This window comes from Chaetomium strumarium (assembly GCF_033439665.1).
Source record: "Chaetomium strumarium strain CBS 333.67 chromosome Unknown B0T15scaffold_3, whole genome shotgun sequence".
NCBI lineage: Eukaryota > Fungi > Ascomycota > Sordariomycetes > Sordariales > Chaetomiaceae > Chaetomium > Chaetomium strumarium.
In genome coordinates this window covers 3,515,837-3,532,689 of record NW_026944431.1, presented here as the reverse complement: position 1 = coordinate 3,532,689, position 16,853 = coordinate 3,515,837, and the positions used below count along the sequence as shown (strand labels likewise).

At 55.2% G+C, this 16,853-nt stretch overlaps 6 protein-coding genes across 6 annotated transcripts; 4 read left to right on the top strand and 2 right to left on the bottom strand.

Moving 5' to 3' along the window:
• Positions 1–24: 24 nt before the first annotated feature.
• Positions 25–1,552, top strand: B0T15DRAFT_492889 (uncharacterized protein; the record flags this gene model as incomplete). The annotated part of the gene is made up of 2 exons (XM_062866890.1): positions 25–971; positions 1,048–1,552. The coding sequence occupies 2 exons, from the start codon at positions 25–27 to the stop codon at positions 1,550–1,552; spliced, it is 1,452 nt and encodes a 483-aa protein (XP_062723190.1).
• A 440-nt stretch (positions 1,553–1,992) lies between these two features.
• On the top strand, positions 1,993–2,351 carry B0T15DRAFT_177492 (uncharacterized protein). The gene has a single exon (XM_062862259.1). The coding sequence runs from the start codon at positions 2,079–2,081 to the stop codon at positions 2,307–2,309; it is 231 nt and encodes a 76-aa protein (XP_062723189.1). The 5' UTR covers positions 1,993–2,078; the 3' UTR covers positions 2,310–2,351.
• On the bottom strand, positions 2,018–3,221 carry B0T15DRAFT_530144 (uncharacterized protein). Its single transcript, XM_062869156.1, has one exon. The coding sequence runs from the start codon at positions 2,950–2,952 to the stop codon at positions 2,395–2,397; it is 558 nt and encodes a 185-aa protein (XP_062723188.1). The 5' UTR covers positions 2,953–3,221; the 3' UTR covers positions 2,018–2,394.
• Positions 3,222–6,420: 3,199 nt separating this feature from the next.
• Positions 6,421–8,645, top strand: B0T15DRAFT_530137 (glycoside hydrolase family 18 protein). Its single transcript, XM_062869155.1, has 7 exons — positions 6,421–6,715; positions 6,787–6,852; positions 6,920–7,052; positions 7,117–7,490; positions 7,633–7,702; positions 7,772–7,936; positions 8,041–8,645. Exons 1-7 carry the CDS (start codon positions 6,604–6,606, stop codon positions 8,327–8,329), a joined length of 1,209 nt encoding a protein of 402 aa, XP_062723187.1. The 5' UTR covers positions 6,421–6,603; the 3' UTR covers positions 8,330–8,645.
• A 1,120-nt stretch (positions 8,646–9,765) lies between these two features.
• On the bottom strand, positions 9,766–12,238 carry B0T15DRAFT_530134 (uncharacterized protein). The gene is made up of 3 exons (XM_062869154.1): positions 11,333–12,238; positions 11,191–11,271; positions 9,766–11,108 (listed from the first exon to the last, which is right to left on the bottom strand). The coding sequence occupies exons 1-3, from the start codon at positions 11,862–11,864 to the stop codon at positions 10,042–10,044; spliced, it is 1,680 nt and encodes a 559-aa protein (XP_062723186.1). The 5' UTR covers positions 11,865–12,238; the 3' UTR covers positions 9,766–10,041.
• A 1,940-nt stretch (positions 12,239–14,178) lies between these two features.
• B0T15DRAFT_530128 (uncharacterized protein) lies at positions 14,179–16,512 on the top strand. Its single transcript, XM_062869153.1, has 4 exons — positions 14,179–14,386; positions 14,570–14,612; positions 14,690–15,791; positions 15,871–16,512. The coding sequence occupies exons 1-4, from the start codon at positions 14,326–14,328 to the stop codon at positions 16,060–16,062; spliced, it is 1,398 nt and encodes a 465-aa protein (XP_062723185.1). The 5' UTR covers positions 14,179–14,325; the 3' UTR covers positions 16,063–16,512.
• Positions 16,513–16,853: the final 341 nt, after the last annotated feature.

Sequence of the window (16,853 nt, the reverse complement as noted above, 5' to 3'; positions counted from 1 at the left end):
CGAGCGCGCCACAACCCCCCAACCATGACAGCCCTTGCACCCAAGACCGTACCGCCCCAGGCCGAGTGCCTCACAGCCGGCGGCTTGCAGGCCCAGGTCCTGGTCCCGGGCGATGCTGACTATGAAGCGCGTCAAGATTCTTACTGGTCCAACAGCGCCAAGATCCGGCCGGCTGCCATTGTCCGTCCCCGTTCCGCCGACGAGGTCTCAGCGGCCGTCAAAGCGCTCGTGGGGGCCAAGCAACCCTTCGCTGTGCGGTCCGGCGGCCACACGAACTGGGCGGGCTCCAACAACATTGAGGGCGGCGTCACCGTCGACTTGAGCTTGCTGAACGGCGTAGTCTACGATGCGGCCTCGGAGACGGCCAGCATCGGGCCGGGCTGCCGCTGGAGGGAGGTCTATGCCGAGCTGCACAAGCACGGCCGCGCCGTTGCCGGCGGGCGCGAGGGCAATGTAGGCGTCGCTGGCCTGTTGCTGGGCGGCGGCAACACCTTCTTCACGGCCCGCCGCGGCTGGGCATGCGACAACGTGGTCGCCTACGAAGTGGTGCTGGCCGACGGGCGCATCATCAACGTCGACAAGCACAGCTGCCCGGACCTGTTCCGCGCGCTCAAGGGCGGATCCAACAACTTCGGCATCGTGACCAAGTTCACCATGACGGCCATCCCCTGCGACAAGGTCTGGGGCGGCATGACGTTCTTCCCCAAGCAGGTCATCCCGGCGGCCATCGAAGCCACCACCTCCTTCACCGACAACATCGTCAACGACCCCGACAGCAACCTCGTCGTCATATTCACCCACATGCCCGACTTCAAGGATATCGTAGTTGCCACCCTCTATGCCAACATGGTCGGCATCGAGAAGCCGCCCGCATACAGCAAGTGGCTCGCGCTGCCCGAGATCCTCAACACCGTCAAGATGACGTCCATCTCGGAGATGGCATTCGAATACAACATCCCTGCCAAGCTGCAGTAAGTTCCACATGCAGGGCGCTTAACTCAAACCAGACACCCAGCTAATCTCCCCCCGAACCTTCCCCTGCCCCAGCGACGTATGGTTCACGCTCAGCCTCAAAAACGACCCGCGCATCCTCGCCCACGCCTCCGCCGTGCACGACAAGCTGGTCGCCGACCTCAAGGACTTCATCCCGGAGCAGGACTTTGTCACGCAGTGCCTCTTCCAGCCGCTGCCCACCGTCTTCGGGCAGAACAGCATCGCCGCCGGCGGCAACGTCATGGGCGTCGAGCGGCAGCCGCACAACGGCATCCTGTTCCTCGCCACCGCCATGGTCAGGACCCCGGAGCAGGAGGCGTTCGCCTATCCCAAGGTGAAGGCCTGGGTGGAGAGCGTCAGCGAGTTCGCGCGGGGGATCGACGGCGGCCTGCTGGAGTGGCGGTATCTGAATTACGCGGATAAGAGCCAGGACCCGCTCGCGACGTATGGCGAGGCTAACCTGAGGCTGATGAGGGAGGTGGCGGCCAAGTATGACCCCGACGGCGTGTTCCAGCGGCTGTGCCCCGGCGGGTTCAAGCTCTCGGAGGTGAAGGCGTGATTTTGTGGACTCGGGGGTTCATATGGCCTGTGGAAGGTTGGTAGTAGTAGGGAGTCGGGTCTACTAAGGTATTAGGGTTGACTGGAGCGTTTAAGTAATATGAGATGTGACTAGAACGACATATTCTTACTTGGCGCGGGATGCTAGCGGATGTCGAGACCAGCCGGGGCCATTGCCACGTCAAAGTGAGTGTATTTGGTGTAGGGTAGCGGCTCAGTGAGGACCGTTCAAGAAGGGCCTCGAACACCGACTATTACACTATTGCTTTGCTGGACCGATGTAAGCTTTTGCCATTGGAGAGTCGAAGCAATTACCATTGACGGTTCATCGCGGTGAAATTGGCGTGGTCGACAGGAAGAACATGCATTATGCGTTATGGCTAAGGTATCGAGCAAAAGCTCAAGAGCCTTTCAAGCAAACACAACCAGAAAGGTCAGGGTAAAAAAAAAAAAAAAAAAAAAAAACCCCTTGTTCGCCGTGCCACTGACTTCACACGCGGTACTAGTACTAGTAGTCTAGTAGGCTGATGGCGTGTGTCTTTCAGAAATGCCTGGTCTTGGTCTGCCTAAGGCATCTGGCGTCCAGCCTATCAATACCTTACTTTCCGAACCGAGAAGCACGCCTTGTTAACCAAACCACAATCATTCAGCGAGAGTCGAGAATTGGAAGTGTTGAACCGAACCGAATCGAATCGCAACGCAGCGAGCGAACTAGTAGTACTAAGCACCATCCATCCCCCCCTGCACCTAGTATTTAGATTTGACTTCCACCACCAAAACGTCGCCAAAAAGCTTTCCCTGCTTACTCCTCATCCTCCTCCTCATCCATCATCGAGAATGTTCTTACTCCGAACCACCGGCACTGGACCCGGCACTGGTAGTCGTAGTAGGGCGCGGCCCACGGGAGCGAGTCACAGTCCTAGTCGGGCGAGGCGGCAGGGAGTGAGTTCCCGTCGGCGGCTGAGGAGGGAAGCTGAACGAGTGAGAGCCTGTGGGGCGAGGGGGCAGGGAATGCGTGGAGATTGATGGGGGCGCCGGGTGGGAACCGGTCGGGCGAGGCGGCAGAGAGTGAGTTCCGGTCGGGGGCTGAGGAGGGAAGGTGAACGAGTGAGAGCGCGTGGGGCGAGGAGGAGGAGGAGGAGGAGGCGGAGGCGGAGGCGGAGGCGGAGGCGAGTGAGAGCCGGAAGGGCGGGGCGGGAGGCTGAAGGAGGGAGATCCCGTCGGGCGAGGGGGGAGGCTGAGACTGAGAGTGTGCGTGGGACGCGGGCCCCCGGGATGGGTGGAACGGGTGGGAGAAGGTCCGCCAGCCTCTCCCTCACCTCCGCCCTGGGCAGCCGGGAGGGCCATGGCCTGCCAAAAGGCTGCGGTCGCGGCCAGTATGGTGATCAAGATGCGGGTCATCGTGACGGGTGGCGCAATGAGAGAGCGGACACAATGGAAGAATATGGGTTTGAGACTTTGAGGACACAAGAGCCGCGAGTTGTTGAGTTGTGTTGACGGTGCTGAGAGCCGGAGACTGTCGGATGGAGACGTGGTTACTGGGCGAGCAAGCGTGGTCTTATACACCGCGTCGAGCCCCGTGTGTGAGTTTCCCTCTCATAGAATATGGGCAACCCTCCTTCATCATGGAGAGCTACCGTCTCGCAAGAGCATGCCCATTCGCGGCTCAAGGATGGCGTGATTCCGTAAACAAAGTAAGGACTTAGTGATGATTATATTGCATTGCAACCTCTCGTATACTCGGGCCGTGGGCCATGATGCTCCGATGACATACTACTTGCTCCTGATTATCCCCTGAGTTCCTCTCATGGCCTCTCTACGAACGTGGATGGCCGTAATATCTCTTTGCAAAGTTGCAACAGCTTTGCGCTGTTATGAGTCTCAATCAATACGGCACCATGGAAGGATCAGCAGGCATTGCAGGAAAGAATCAAGTCTCCGACAAGGCTATTGCGTTCTATGGTGTTGTTCTGAAGCCAGAGTATCCCCGATCCCCTGGACGGGCTTCCGTGTTCACTAAGCGAGCTGGAACGCACAAACCTCATGTTGTGATTGTCGAAAGTCATCACCTAATCTTAAATAACCGGTTGGTGCAGCCAAAAATCTTACGTGATTAGCCACTAGTGTGCCGCGGAGAGCACGACGTAGAGGAAGGAGCGGGGAATGTCGAGTATCATGTATAGTACTTTCCGTCCAAAACAAGCTTTTTAGCTCAGATTGGACCGTGCCAGTATATGAGGTGGTACTCATCATGACCATCTAGAACTTGGGTTCATGGCCCCGGTTCCTGGTCTTGCAACCGCGGCATGATTTAACCTCGCCAATGCCGATAGGGTAGAGGACTCTTCTCTTCCCCGTTTGGATTCGGAGATTCTAGACCGGTCTTAGCTGCCAAGGTGACTGTCGTCATTTAGATGGGATCGACGTAAGCGATTCGAGGTCGTACAAGTACTACTAGTACTTACGACATACAGCACACAAAGAAGGTGCGGCGCTCCTAGGATCTTTCGGCGGTTGCAGAAGTCGGGACGTATAAGTTGAGCAAGGTACCTAGGTAACTATACGTAAATGACAATGATTCAAATTCAATCAAAACCTGCTGAGACTATCGGCGAGCAGAGCGCCATTGCGGCGGATGACCAGCCCCTGATGCTATCTTCTCCGCGCAGGTGCTGCTCCCCATCTTAACAGAAGTCTTTCGGCCCCTTCGGACTATGACGCCCTTCGATTGAATCAGGTCTCTTGGAAGTAGTCAAATGCGGAGAGATTTCGTGTTTGCTCGTAGGAGTTCGGATAGTATTGATTCGTTTCAACCAGACCGCACGTTCCGCTCCTGGAGATGAGAGGGAGATAGTTTCCGTTCCGCCCACATCCCGATGGCGGGGGGGCTTCCCGACTATGCTTCCGGAAAGGGATGGCCGTTGCGAATCCCGGAGCTTGCGACAGAGCAATTTCACACTTTATAATGCTCGTCCCGAGTCGTCCGTCTCTCAGACCGAATTTCCTTAGACGACCGAAAATCTGTCGGAATCATCGCGGACCGGTACTCCGAGGAGTGTTTGGGCTTCTAGGGCATGTCGGACGGATGGACATGCTTGAAGCTTGGTGTGAACTTTGGAAACGTCTTCTAGGTATTGGATGGGCGCTGGCTTTTGTGTCACATCCTTGAATTCACAGCCGCTTCGTCATGACGAGTCCGCCGGAGCGAAAGCATACCTCTCAGGGTACCCCAATGACAAGACGGCGATGGATCCGTCTATGTCAAGGAGGGGGCGGGCGTGAAGGTCACTATAGAAGCCATGACAAGCGGGCGTCGAGGGGTGAAAACGTGCTAGGTTGTGAGTTGTCTAACATGGGCAGCTCTTGTCAGCAATGTATCCAGCTTGCGGAAAGGGTAACTCCTGAATGGTTCTACTCAGACTGATTTTCTTGGTGCTGTAGGTACAGTAGGTACCTGGTAGCTTTTTCCCTAGCCCGCCGAAGGAATTCCGCTCTGCTGGCCCATTGCGAAGTGAGACTACCATCATTTATCGTGATGGTGCTCGCTTGGATAGCCGACCCGCCATAGACGCTCGACGCAGTACAAGACTACAAGTGGGAGTCTAGGACGCCGCAGGAACTTTGTATGCATCAATGGCCTTGCTTCCATCTCCGCAAATTTGACTTTCTTTGTCGCTCACGGCAGCGAACAAGGCCCGAGAGACCGAAACTGGATCAAATTCTTGGTAAAGCTTCCGAGCGGTCTCCGAATATCCACCGATCTGGATGTTTAGGTCGGGTCCGTCTCCTCTGGACCGAACGTGGCCCTGGCGTGTAACGTTGCGACAATTGGAGAGGTAACTCTTCAGTTGTGCTGAGGGGTAGCGGCGTTTAAAGAGTCCCAGACCTTCCTTGCCCTTCTTCCTCAGATAGCCCACTGAAAGCTACGCGACTGCGGATAAGGGTCCCGTAAACAGGAGAAAGCGCCGGCAGAGTGACACTTCGAAGGCCGACATCGAAAAGAGTCGGGGTCTTGTTACCACGTGTGGCATCAGTTATCACAAGACAGCAGCCGTCTTCCATCGCATTGGCTGGTTCGTTGGAGGCGGAATCGGAAATGTAACCCCCACAGTGGATGTTATGCCCAAACGGGAAGCTGGTGTATTCAGGGGTGCAGCGCCCTATCTGCACGAAATACCCACATGTCTACTACTGACTTGATACCATACCCACGGGAGGCTAATCAAGCCATCGATTAGGGATCTGTCACTTGGACGCATCCATGATGTCACCGTTCAGAGTGCGTGACGTTCCAGGCTTTTGTCCTCGTGCGTCGCCGCCTGTTTCCAGCTTTGCGGGCTGTATCATGTAGGTATGTAACTTGTAAGTCTGAAACTTGAAGTTTAAAAGGTAGACCACGAGTGTTGTAAAACCTCACGTGGAGCGGATCAGTAATACTACCTGGTAGTCAGAGAGCTTGCCATCGTCGAATTGGGAGCGGGGCCAACGCGGAGATGGTCCACGAGACAGTCTTGGACACTGAGACATGGCGCCTCGCGCCGAGGTATGATCGTGCGGAGGTAGTTCCCTAGTAGTATGCCATCACCCAGCAACACATTCCGACCACAGCTAGTGAGATTATGGCGTTGGGACAATGATCCCAACCAGGTAGCTGGAATTTTCGATGGCGTCTGGCACGCAGTCACCCGTCCGACCTGTGACCCTGTCATCTGCGTGGTAATCTAGTAGCCGCTCTGTCCCCGTTACACTCCATGAACAAGCCGTGAGCGTGCAACGTCGCAAGTCCCCTCCTGCCTCAAGGCCTGTAGATGGTAGCACACATGATTTCGAGAGGAAAGTGTTCTTTGCTGCAGATACGCAACCATAGCTAGGCCTTCCGCTAGCTACGCCAGACAAAGGATAGGTCTCCTACCTATATAAGTCCGTGAGACGACGGTGAAGCTGAGTGCCTACCACGCAGAGCATCCAAGGTCTCTGTTTGTCCTTCCTTTGACCATCTTCCCCTCTTCGTTGTCTCTCCTTAACATCAGTCCCTCCTTAACACCCATAACCATGTTTGCTACACCTCTCAGCGCTGCGGCCTTTTGGGGCTACCTTTTTGCTCTCCCAGGAGTGCTTGCTGGCTTCAGCTCAACGTCACCTAGCAACATTGCTGTATACTGGGGTAAGTACTATCTATCATACTCCCTAGCAGGGGAAACCCGACCATGAGCCCTTGTGCTGACAACTCAACAGGCCAAAACTCAATCAACAAGGTGGAGGCTTCCGGTGGGCAGCGGAGACTTGCCACGTACTGTACCAGTGCGTTTCTGACACCAAGATCCCCTTTACCATCTACAGATTCCGGCTAAATCTTTATGTCTCTCAGACACACCCGTCAACATCATCCCCTTGGCCTTCCTCAACGGAATCAAGAACCCCACGCTGGTCAACTTTGCCAATGCCGGGGACAACTGCACCGCCTTCGCAGGCACCCAGCTCCTGAGCTGTCCCCAAATCGAGTCTGCCTCCCAGCCCTCTATTATGCCATCTTTTCCCGTGCACTAACTCGTCCTCCTTTTACAGAGAGGACATCAAGGCCTGCCAATCGCAAGGCAAGACCATCCTGCTGTCCATCGGCGGGGCGACCTACACCGAAGGCGGCTTCTCGTCCGCCTCGGAGGCCCAGAAGTGGGCGGACACGCTGTGGGCCATGTTCGGCCCCAAGCAGTCGTCCTCGTCCGCGCTCCGCCCCTTCGGCGCCGCCTCGGTCGACGGCTTCGACATGGACTTTGAGTCGGTCACGTCCAACATGGCGCCCTTTGCCGCCCGGCTGCGCTCGAACATGGACTCGGCCGCGGCGAGCTCCGGACGCAAGTATTACCTGTCGGGCGCCCCGCAGTGCCCGTTCCCGGATGCCGCGCAGAGGGACATGCTGGAGCAGGTCCCGTTTGATTTTGGTAATTACCTTCACTGCTCCTTTCCAATCCACTTCCACATATGACTTAATTCTGTGACTTAGTTGGGCACATCATGGTTTCTCCTCTTTTGCACACCCCAACAAGGCTCTTTGCTCTGATTCTGACCTGCATGCCTGAATAGTCAGCGTCCAGTTCTACAACAACTACTGCGGCGCCACCGCGTATCCCGCGAATTTCAACTTTGACACCTGGTAGGCGCGAAAGATCCTGTCCGACAAGATCAAGACACTCAGTTGTTAACACATACTCCCCCGCCACAGGGACAACTGGGCAAGGAATTCGGCCCCCAACAGGAACGTAAAAATCCTGCTGGGTCTGCCGGGCGGACCCACAGGGGCCGGGAGCGGCTATGTCAGTGGCGATCAGCTGAAGCAGGTCATCCAATACTCGAGGGGCTTCCCCAGCTTTGGGGGCGTGATGGCTTGGTAAGCTGCTAGCCTGTCCCTTACTTACTTTCTCCCTTTTTGCATCCGTCCCATTGGTCCGGGAAAATACACAGATAAAAGTAAAAGCTAACCGAGAGAACCAGGGACATGTCCCAGGTGTACGCCAACCCGGGCTGGCTGGACAGTGTTGTCTCGGCGCTGGGAGGCACATTGCCCCCTGTAACCACCACCGCTACCTCCAAGCCGACCTCGACGCCGACCACCACGCTGGTCACAGTCACGAGGACGACGTCGTCGGGCCCCAACTCACCCACGGGCTCTGCCGTGCCCCAGTGGGGACAGTGTGGTGGAATCGGGTACACCGGGCCGACCCAGTGCCAGGCCCCCTACACGTGCAAATATGTCAGTGACTGGTGGTCACAGTGCGCTTGAGACTTTGACGGTGGCGTGCCGTATGGATCGGGCTCCTGCAGCAGTCTAAGTTCCGGTGGCTTTGCGTATGGTGCCGTCATCAACCTCGCTTGGAGATGATGGAAATGGGAGGACTGTCCGCTTCTTATTGTACATATTTATACCGCTCTTTTCTGCTGACGCTTGGGACTCGTGAGCGACTTTACATCAAGAAGCAATGTACATAGGTCAGGAAATTACGAGACTATTGTGTTATTCTGGGCTTGAAGTAACGATTTCATATACGAATGGCTCGGATCGCTTTAAAGATGGTACTCGCTGGGCCTCCTAAAACGGCCGATCCAGCCCTCCGTTACCGCGGGGGGCTGGGTTTAGCGACCCGGGCCATAACTCTGAAAATTCAGCGACCTAAGCCAATTTTTCTGTCCTTCATTTTATTAGCTACGCCCACCAAAATCTGGTAAAGCGAAGAGAGGCTTGCGTACTAGGACAACTCCGAACCGGAATGGCAAGGCTAAACGACTTTCTAAGCAGGATTGGAGCGGTCGAGTCAGATAGCTATGTTTGTGGCCGAGCAACGGAAATAGTGGAACACTTTCTGTTCCGATGCGTGAGATGGACGGCATTGAGGGAAGATATATTACAATGTACAGTGACAAGACGAGGGAGCCTCTTGTTCTATCTAGGAGGGAAAGCGCCATCCGACCCAAAGGAGTGGTCACCAGACATGAAAGTACCTAGGTAGTCCGTGCTACGATCAAGTACGCAATAGCGACGGGGAAATTGGACCTGGACGACAAACAAGGGCAACGACTGGATCAATCATAGTAGGAGAGCTCTACTAACACTACACAGCCTCACGCAGCAGATCCTGCTTTAGCTGCGAAAGATGGGACGCTGAACACCTGGAGAAAGTAGCCTCCAAGTCGATCTGCTAACAATCAAGTCGAGAGGTAGATGGTACAGTGAGAGAAGGAAAAGGAGTAGTGGGCTTGTACGAGTTAGAGCCAAAATGCTCTTGCAGGCGAGTTGATCTCGCTTATGGGCTTCTTCGATCGACAGGCGATTCCATCGGAATTCCTTGCCTACTACTGCGAACTGCCTGGTCAAAAAGAGCGCGGAGGAATACAGCTTCAGAAAGCTCTTGGTGTTCTTAAAGCATATTCTTTTGTAACAGTGGGGACGGACCAGAGCCTCAATGTCCACAGGCTGGTGCAGGTAGGATCGCGAAAGTGGCTAGCAAGGGAAGAGGGGTTAAAACATTTCGCCGGCCAGGCACTATTGGCAGTTTCATATGCTTACCCTTTCGGCAACTACGAGAACTGGGCGACGTGCAAGAAATACCTTTCACACGTACATGCGGTGCTGAGGTTCGAGGGGACAGGGTCAAGGGATGAAAATGTTGGGAAGGCGGCTCTTCTTCACCGCACGGGTGAATACCTGTGTTACAGGGTCAGTGGAAGGAGGCGGAGAGGCTCCAGTTAGAGGCTGGAGAACTGCGAAGAGAAGTGTTAGGGCTGGAGCATCCGTTGACGTTGGCCAGCATGGGCAAGCTAGCGTCGACGTACCGGGACCAACGCCGGTGGGAGGAGGCCCGAGAAGCTGGACGTGCAGGTGTTGAAAACTCGCAAGACGAAGCTGGGTGTCGGCCATCCCGATACGCTGACCAGCATACACAACTTGGCAACGACCTATAACCAGACTAGGTCAGAGGAGGCCAAAGACGCAGTGCCCTAAAGCTTGGCGCCTCCATCTTCTGAATCCTCATCCAAATCCTCATCATCCGAAGCATGGCAACTGCCACGCCGATCTCTCCAACCACAACTGTGGGCCTGAACATGGTCCAACCGGTCCATAAAGCCTTCCGGCTTCTCAACCCCTTCCTCAGACTTGCCGCCCTCAAACAACTCCTCATCCGTATCACCCAAATCAGTATATCCCCTCTGCTCGCTCACCAACCCAAGATCAGCCCCCGCCGCCTGCGCTGCAATGTAATGGTGGTGCCCCGCAGATGTGCACCAGGGATCCGTCGGCGTGTGGCGCGAATCGAACCTGCTCTGCACCCTGCCTGCCCGCTCCGTGATCGTCTGGAAGACGATCCTTTTGAGCTTATTTGCCAAGTCCTCAACAACATTCTTGGCCGTCCCCTGAGGCACCCGCCACTTGACATAGAGGTTGCGGTGAGAGTGCCGGCGCCGGAATCTCATGGGGTGCACGTCGAAGAACAGGTCGCAGAGTAGGCAGGTAGGCTTGCTGCTGCCAATGTAACGGCCAAAGATGCTCTCGTTAAAGAATCGCACAGGTCCCTCCGCGTCCATGTTCATGGATTGTTCGCGGTGGATGTTGTCGGCCAGGTTAACCTCGGCGTGTACGACCGTGTAAAATTTATTACTGGGCGCCTTTATTTGGGTCTTGAGCCGTTCGTCCATTTGGTCACTAAGCTGCAAGTTGAAAGCCTTGTAGGTGTCAAGCACTTCGTTTTCCGCGTTTAAGGACCGCAGGATATAATACACCCTGCATCGATTCTCCTTCATCTTCAGCGGGTTGCCGCCGCGGGGCGCCGAGGGGACGTGCGTGACCTCAAAGTCGACGAAGAGCTCTGGCCACCGAATGCGCGCCTCTACGAATACCAGCGTCGCAATAGAGTACGAGTGTAGGCGACCGATGGCATGGCGCACGTTGCTCCACGATGTCGGGGTGGTTCGCTCCCGGTCGGACCTGCTCTTAAGGCGGAGAAAATCTTCGAAGCCGTGGTAGCAGGCCGCGATTACCTGCAGCAAGCTGTAGCTCTGTCGGCCAACTGAAGAGGTGGTTAGTGGAAGGCGAGAAGCGTGATAGGCGCCTGACGACTTTTAAATCTGATTGTATGGCTTTGGACTCACAGCTGGCTGGATCTGACCGTTCTTGCCTTGCCATTTCTGCTGCGTGCCGAATGGCGCGAAGGTCTCGGGACACTGAATTGGCTATAATTTGCGACTTGAATTTAGCTTCAACTTACTGGTTCGTTCGTTCAGCGTCTCTCACTTTTAGGGCTTCCCTCGCGGTCGCAGCTGTCGATACAGAAGCCGACGTTGTCAACCAGGGATTTGACGTAGCTGTCGATCCGCCACCGGTTGAATGTCAACACCTTCAATAAAATCGAAGAGCGCAACTCTGCCATCTGTGTGTTATCACGTAGTGCCTCGTCCGAGGTCGTGCCCAACGCGCCGAGGATGTCGTGGGTGAGGAAGTTCTTGACCTCCTCAAACGCGACACCGGTGCGGTTGTTGGACGTGAGACGGTACTCAATGCGGCCAGGCTGCAGCACTGCAACAGCCGTGACATTGTCACCACCATGCTTGATGTCACATATCTGTGCCAATTTGTTGACGAAACAGGGGAAGACCTCAGTGGAGTCACTGCGTGTCACCTGCTCCGAGTCCGATTGTGCACTCTGGATATCGATGAGCTTTTCGTTCAATATGTCGAGAATGATTATTGGCCCATATAACCGTTTGGCTAAACCAGGGGTTAAGTCAGTTGAAACATAGGGCTGTTTTCCGGTGGTGCTAGGCATGCTGATTTCAGAGAGTCAGGGATAGGTAACAACAAGGGGATGAAGAGGGATGTTGCTGCAAAAAAAAAAGTCAAAACGCCGAACCCTCGGGATACAATAGGCCCTCTGGTTGTTCAGCGAGGCTTCTGGATTTCATGTACCTTTTACTGCCTGCGCATACAGTTCGAGTTCAGACAAGTTTCTGTTGCAAATGGAGCTCGGTTAAAGGTGCCAGGCGTGATTGAAGGACAGCCGATCAGTGACCATATTCGTACCGATTTGCTCTGGGGCCACTGCACCTGCAGTATGCCGTGGGCCTCAGAAGGCGCCAAATCTCAAGACCAATGGAGTTGTTGCCCATGGCAAACCGGAATGTCTGCCAGCGAATAAGTTATTTTGATTGGAGGTCATGCTGGTAAAAGCTGCTGTGTAACCGTTGCGCCTCAAACGAGGAAATCTTAGGCAGTCATCAATGACCTTCCGATTTCTCCCTTCCTCGGTGCCATAGCGCACCACATCAGGTTGACAGGACACATACTCGACGTCGCGGATTTCGAATTTTCGAGGTTCAGGTCTCGGTATTTTCCTACACCTGCCTTAAACGCCCCCTCAGGACATACTCGAGGATAATGCCGGCTGTTAATTTGCTGCCTAAGCCAGGGAGACGCGCTACTGACAAGTACGGCCACCCCCAAGCACCATTCTTCTCCAGCTGTGTGCCTGGAGGAATGTACGGGGAACAAGTACTTCCAATCGCCGCGATCCGCACGGGTATGCCACTGATGAGGTCGTTCCGTCGGTTGCTTCTCCCCCGCATGTCCCGCGTTCGGGAGGGTTGCATGCCAGCCAGTAAAACCGTCACACGTATTCAATTACCGCCAGTGTGATGTGTGTTGATGTCCCCGGCAAGGCTGCCGGATTATATACAGCAAGCCCTGGAATGGTTGGCTCGGACTAGTAGTGTAACTGCACGGATTATGAACGCCCCAAATATGCGTGACCAACTCAGCCGCTCAAATAATACTGACTGATTGGCCGCTCATTGCCTTGATTGCTGCTGACCCGTTTACATAGACGCCCAAAATCTGACTCGTTCTCGTTTGCGCTCTGAAACCGTCCCTGTCCTCTGGGAAGACCTCTACAGCCCAAGGCTCCCCGCCGCGCTTACCTCCAACAACTTTAATTTTTGCCAAATTAGACCTCTCTTTAATGTGGCGATTGCTGGCACTCTTACAAGCTTATCTGTGATCAATTCTATCAGTCGTCAGCCAGTTTTTTCGTCCAAAGGACTAGCCACTTCGGGAAGCGCATTTCTCGGAGTGTAGCCAGTAGCCGGATGTGGTTAACCGTGTCGAAGGCCCCTGAGATGTCCAGCTGGAGGAGTGACCCTGTCGCTTTCTGCCTCCCCGCCTCCTGCACCTATGCTACTACTAGCCGGATTGCCAGCTCTGTTAACCGGTGTGCCCTGTTGCCCATCTGCTCATCTGGAAGTAGGCCGTTGGTTTCCGTAGTCTAGGTGACCTTCTTGGCCACTACTGACTCTATTACCTTTCCTATGGTTAGTAGGAGGGCGATGGGCCTATAACCCCCCGGTGTTCGATATACTAGCGGGGCCGTTCCCGTCTTTAGTAGCACTACGGTCTTTGCTCTTTTACACCAGCTCGGAAACCAGCCCAGTTCGAGACATCTCGTGGCCAGGATGGCAAGCACTTTTGCTAGCGGCTTCCCACAGGCCTTTAGGAGACCAATGGGGAGCAGATCCTCGCCCGGTGCCTTCCAGGGGCTCGCTTTTCTCATAGCCTCTGCAACTTTGGCCAGTATTACCTTCTATTGGATTTCGAATTCCTCTTCCCAGTCATCGAGAAAGGTTTGGTCGTGGATGTCCGCGAGGTTGGCTGGAGGGCTCGGGAAGAATCACTTAGCCAGAGTCTCGGCCTTCTGGTCGCGATCTATAGCTACCACCTGTCCCGACGCGTCTGTGAATGCTGGTAGCCTTGGCGGTTCTCGTGGCAGGAAGCACCGTAGGCTAGCCCACCTTTCCAAGTTCCACATCTTGTCTGGTTTTTTCGCTTTGCTCGCCTCTTGCAGCAGCTAAGTTAGTCGGTGCTATGCAACCCCTTCGCGATGTAGTAAGTGAAGAGTACCTAAATTTTGGTCGGCGCAGCTAACAAAATGAAGTATATAAAAATTAGCTCAGGTCGCTGATTTTTCAGAGTTTTGGCCCGGGTCGCTGAACCCGGCCCCCCGCTACCAGCGGGGGGCCGGATCGGCGAGTACTAGTACTGCTCTACTGACACACTGTGTAACTTCCCGTGAATCTACCCAGCCGAATTTACGATACATTCGGTACCTTACATGCAATTATGGAGCACCTGGCCTTGACCCACATTTCTCAACGTCAACTGGCAACTCACAATGACCTGACCCTCATTTCAGCCAAGTACCGGGCAACTCAGAGCAGCACACATTCTTACCGTTATCAATGGATAAATCTCAAGACAGTGTGCCCAGGGGGCATACTAGGACAAGATCGGGAGTGAAAGGTAAGTTTCGGCGGTTCATTGTCTAGATGACTGGACAGGACAGACTGGTGGTCTGGTACCTCCATGATCCATCCCCTCTCTCACAGTGGAATGAATGAGATCATGAGAAATGCCTCGGCAGTCGAAGTTCATGGTATTGAGTTTTAGATATGATCAGTGCTGATTGATTGATACCTGACTTAGCGACAAGACCTCGCTCTTCTACCAAAGGCCCTCTCGATGACGAGTGAGTGTGTCTCGCTCCTTCCCTGATGCACCTCACCTGTCACAGCCTTGAATTTCCCTCTGACTTCATCCGTCAAGCAACCCTCTAGCGTCACCACCTCTTTCAGCAGATCACACGCAAAGAAACCTCTCCATCCGGAACAATCCTAGGAGCCCGGGCCCCGGATCCCCGATGATGCCCCGATCGCCAGCCCGCTCTCCCGCCCCGACCGACGCACGGATGAGTATGCGAGGCACACCTTCGCCCCGGCACGGCCCCAAAGACTTCTCGTACCTGCTCCACCCCGATCTCTATCACCCACTCACTCCGCTCAACCTCCCGGCTTCCTTCCGAGCTCCCGCCGAGCCGCCCTCCCCAGACACCCCCATTCCCGACCTAGTGGCTCGAGGCTACTTCCGCGCCGCCGCCATCGCCGCCACGCAGGCCCTGACAGGCGGAGCCGTCAGCCCCACCGACCACGCAACCATCTTCGACCTCCTCTACACCCGCCTCGCCTGCCTGACCCTCATCGACGCCACTCCGCTCGCCGCACAGGAGGCCAAAGCCCTTGGGGATCTGCAGTCAGCCTTCTACTATTCGCCATCTTCCTCGGCGGAGTCCCAAAATGAGCAGCCACAGTCGCCGCTACCGCAACAGCACATGACCCACCTCTGTCCCTGGCCCCTGCGCGTGCTTGCCGTGCGGCTGCAAGCGATGGGCTTCGGTGACCCGCGCCGGGCCGTCATGAGCTACTACGAGCTGGCACGGGAGGCGCGCGCGAAGTTGGGCGAGGCCAAGGCGCGGCACGAGCATTCGGAGGCTGAGGTGTGGCGGCAGAGGTTGGCGGACCTGGGGCTGCGGGTCGCGGGTACGCTGGTCGAGATGGATGATTTATCCGGGGCGGTGGAGCATCTCGAGACGTTGAAAGAGGAAGGCCGGGGCAGGATGGGAGGGCTTAGGAAGTCGCTGCTCTGGTTGCAGCTGGGGGATGTTGAGGCTGCGAGGGAGTGTGTAAAAACCGATGATGGTGGGGATGAGGAAGGGGTGGAGGAACGAGTGGTGAGCGCGCTGTGTGATATGGCTGATGGCGAGTATGAGGTTGCGTTGGGAAAGTGGACAGCGTTGAGGAAGGAAGTGGATGACGAGATGGTCGGGGTGAACCTGGCTGTTTGCCTGCTTTATGTGGGCAGGATGCAGGAGGTAAGTTGACACTCTCCTTGGAGGCCCACAAGGTCTCTTGGGTGATGTGTGTATGTGCTGACTGGATGTCGATGATTAGGGCAAGGTGCTGCTGGAAAGCCTCGTGGATGCCGGCCGGTCCTCGCACACTCTGCTTTTCAACTTGACGACCATGTACGAGCTTTGCACCGACAGGTCCCGGGCACTGAAGGTCAGGCTGTCGGAAAAGGTGGCCGCTATGGGGGAGCGGGCTGATGGCTGGGAAAAGTCCAATGCCGACTTTAAGCTGTAGTGTATGCTGTGCAGGAGAGGATGGGTGGTATCACAAGTCAGCTCGCGACTTGGACTTTGGATCGACACTTAACTTCTTCGCAAACGCCCTTACGTGGTAACACGGACCTATCCGTACAGCACCAGCTTTATAGGTATAATGGGAAGCCCCAAGGACATACCCAAGCGCCAAGGCTCGGAAAGCCCCGCCGAAAGCGACTCAGATCCTGCTTGATGAATATGATTATGTACTGGGTGTCACAGGCGGGGACTGATAGATCTGAACCATCGGCATCGGCTTTCCGACCATCTACTGTTTCAATTCTCTGACCATTTCGAGTGTGTATGGCCTGTACCATTCCAAACCCAGCCCAACATATTGGCATGCGATGACCTGAATTCACACCGAAACCGAGTAAAGCTGTATTACCCGCCTTCTCACTCTAGTTAAAGAGCCGCAAGCGCTAACATCACGGTTTGTTGAGTACCAACAGAATCTACCTAGGTTGTTGGACTGCACAAAGGGACGATGTGGTTCTCTTGTCACACGTTCATCATCGATTGTCTGTTGAACAAGAATACAGATGGCCTGCCTCCCAGGTATCGTGTCGGCTACCTCAACAAAGAGAACTCCCACGATGTGGCCCAACAGATATACAACGACTCTCATTACAACCTATCTGAGCCCTACTGATACATGTACAAGGATGTAGCTGGTCGACATAGAAGGCAGCACAAGAGGTTTGAGTGCCGGGAGCCTCAACAGGTTGTCTGCTGCCCCTGAATTAACCTCACGTTTTGACCCTGAGGACA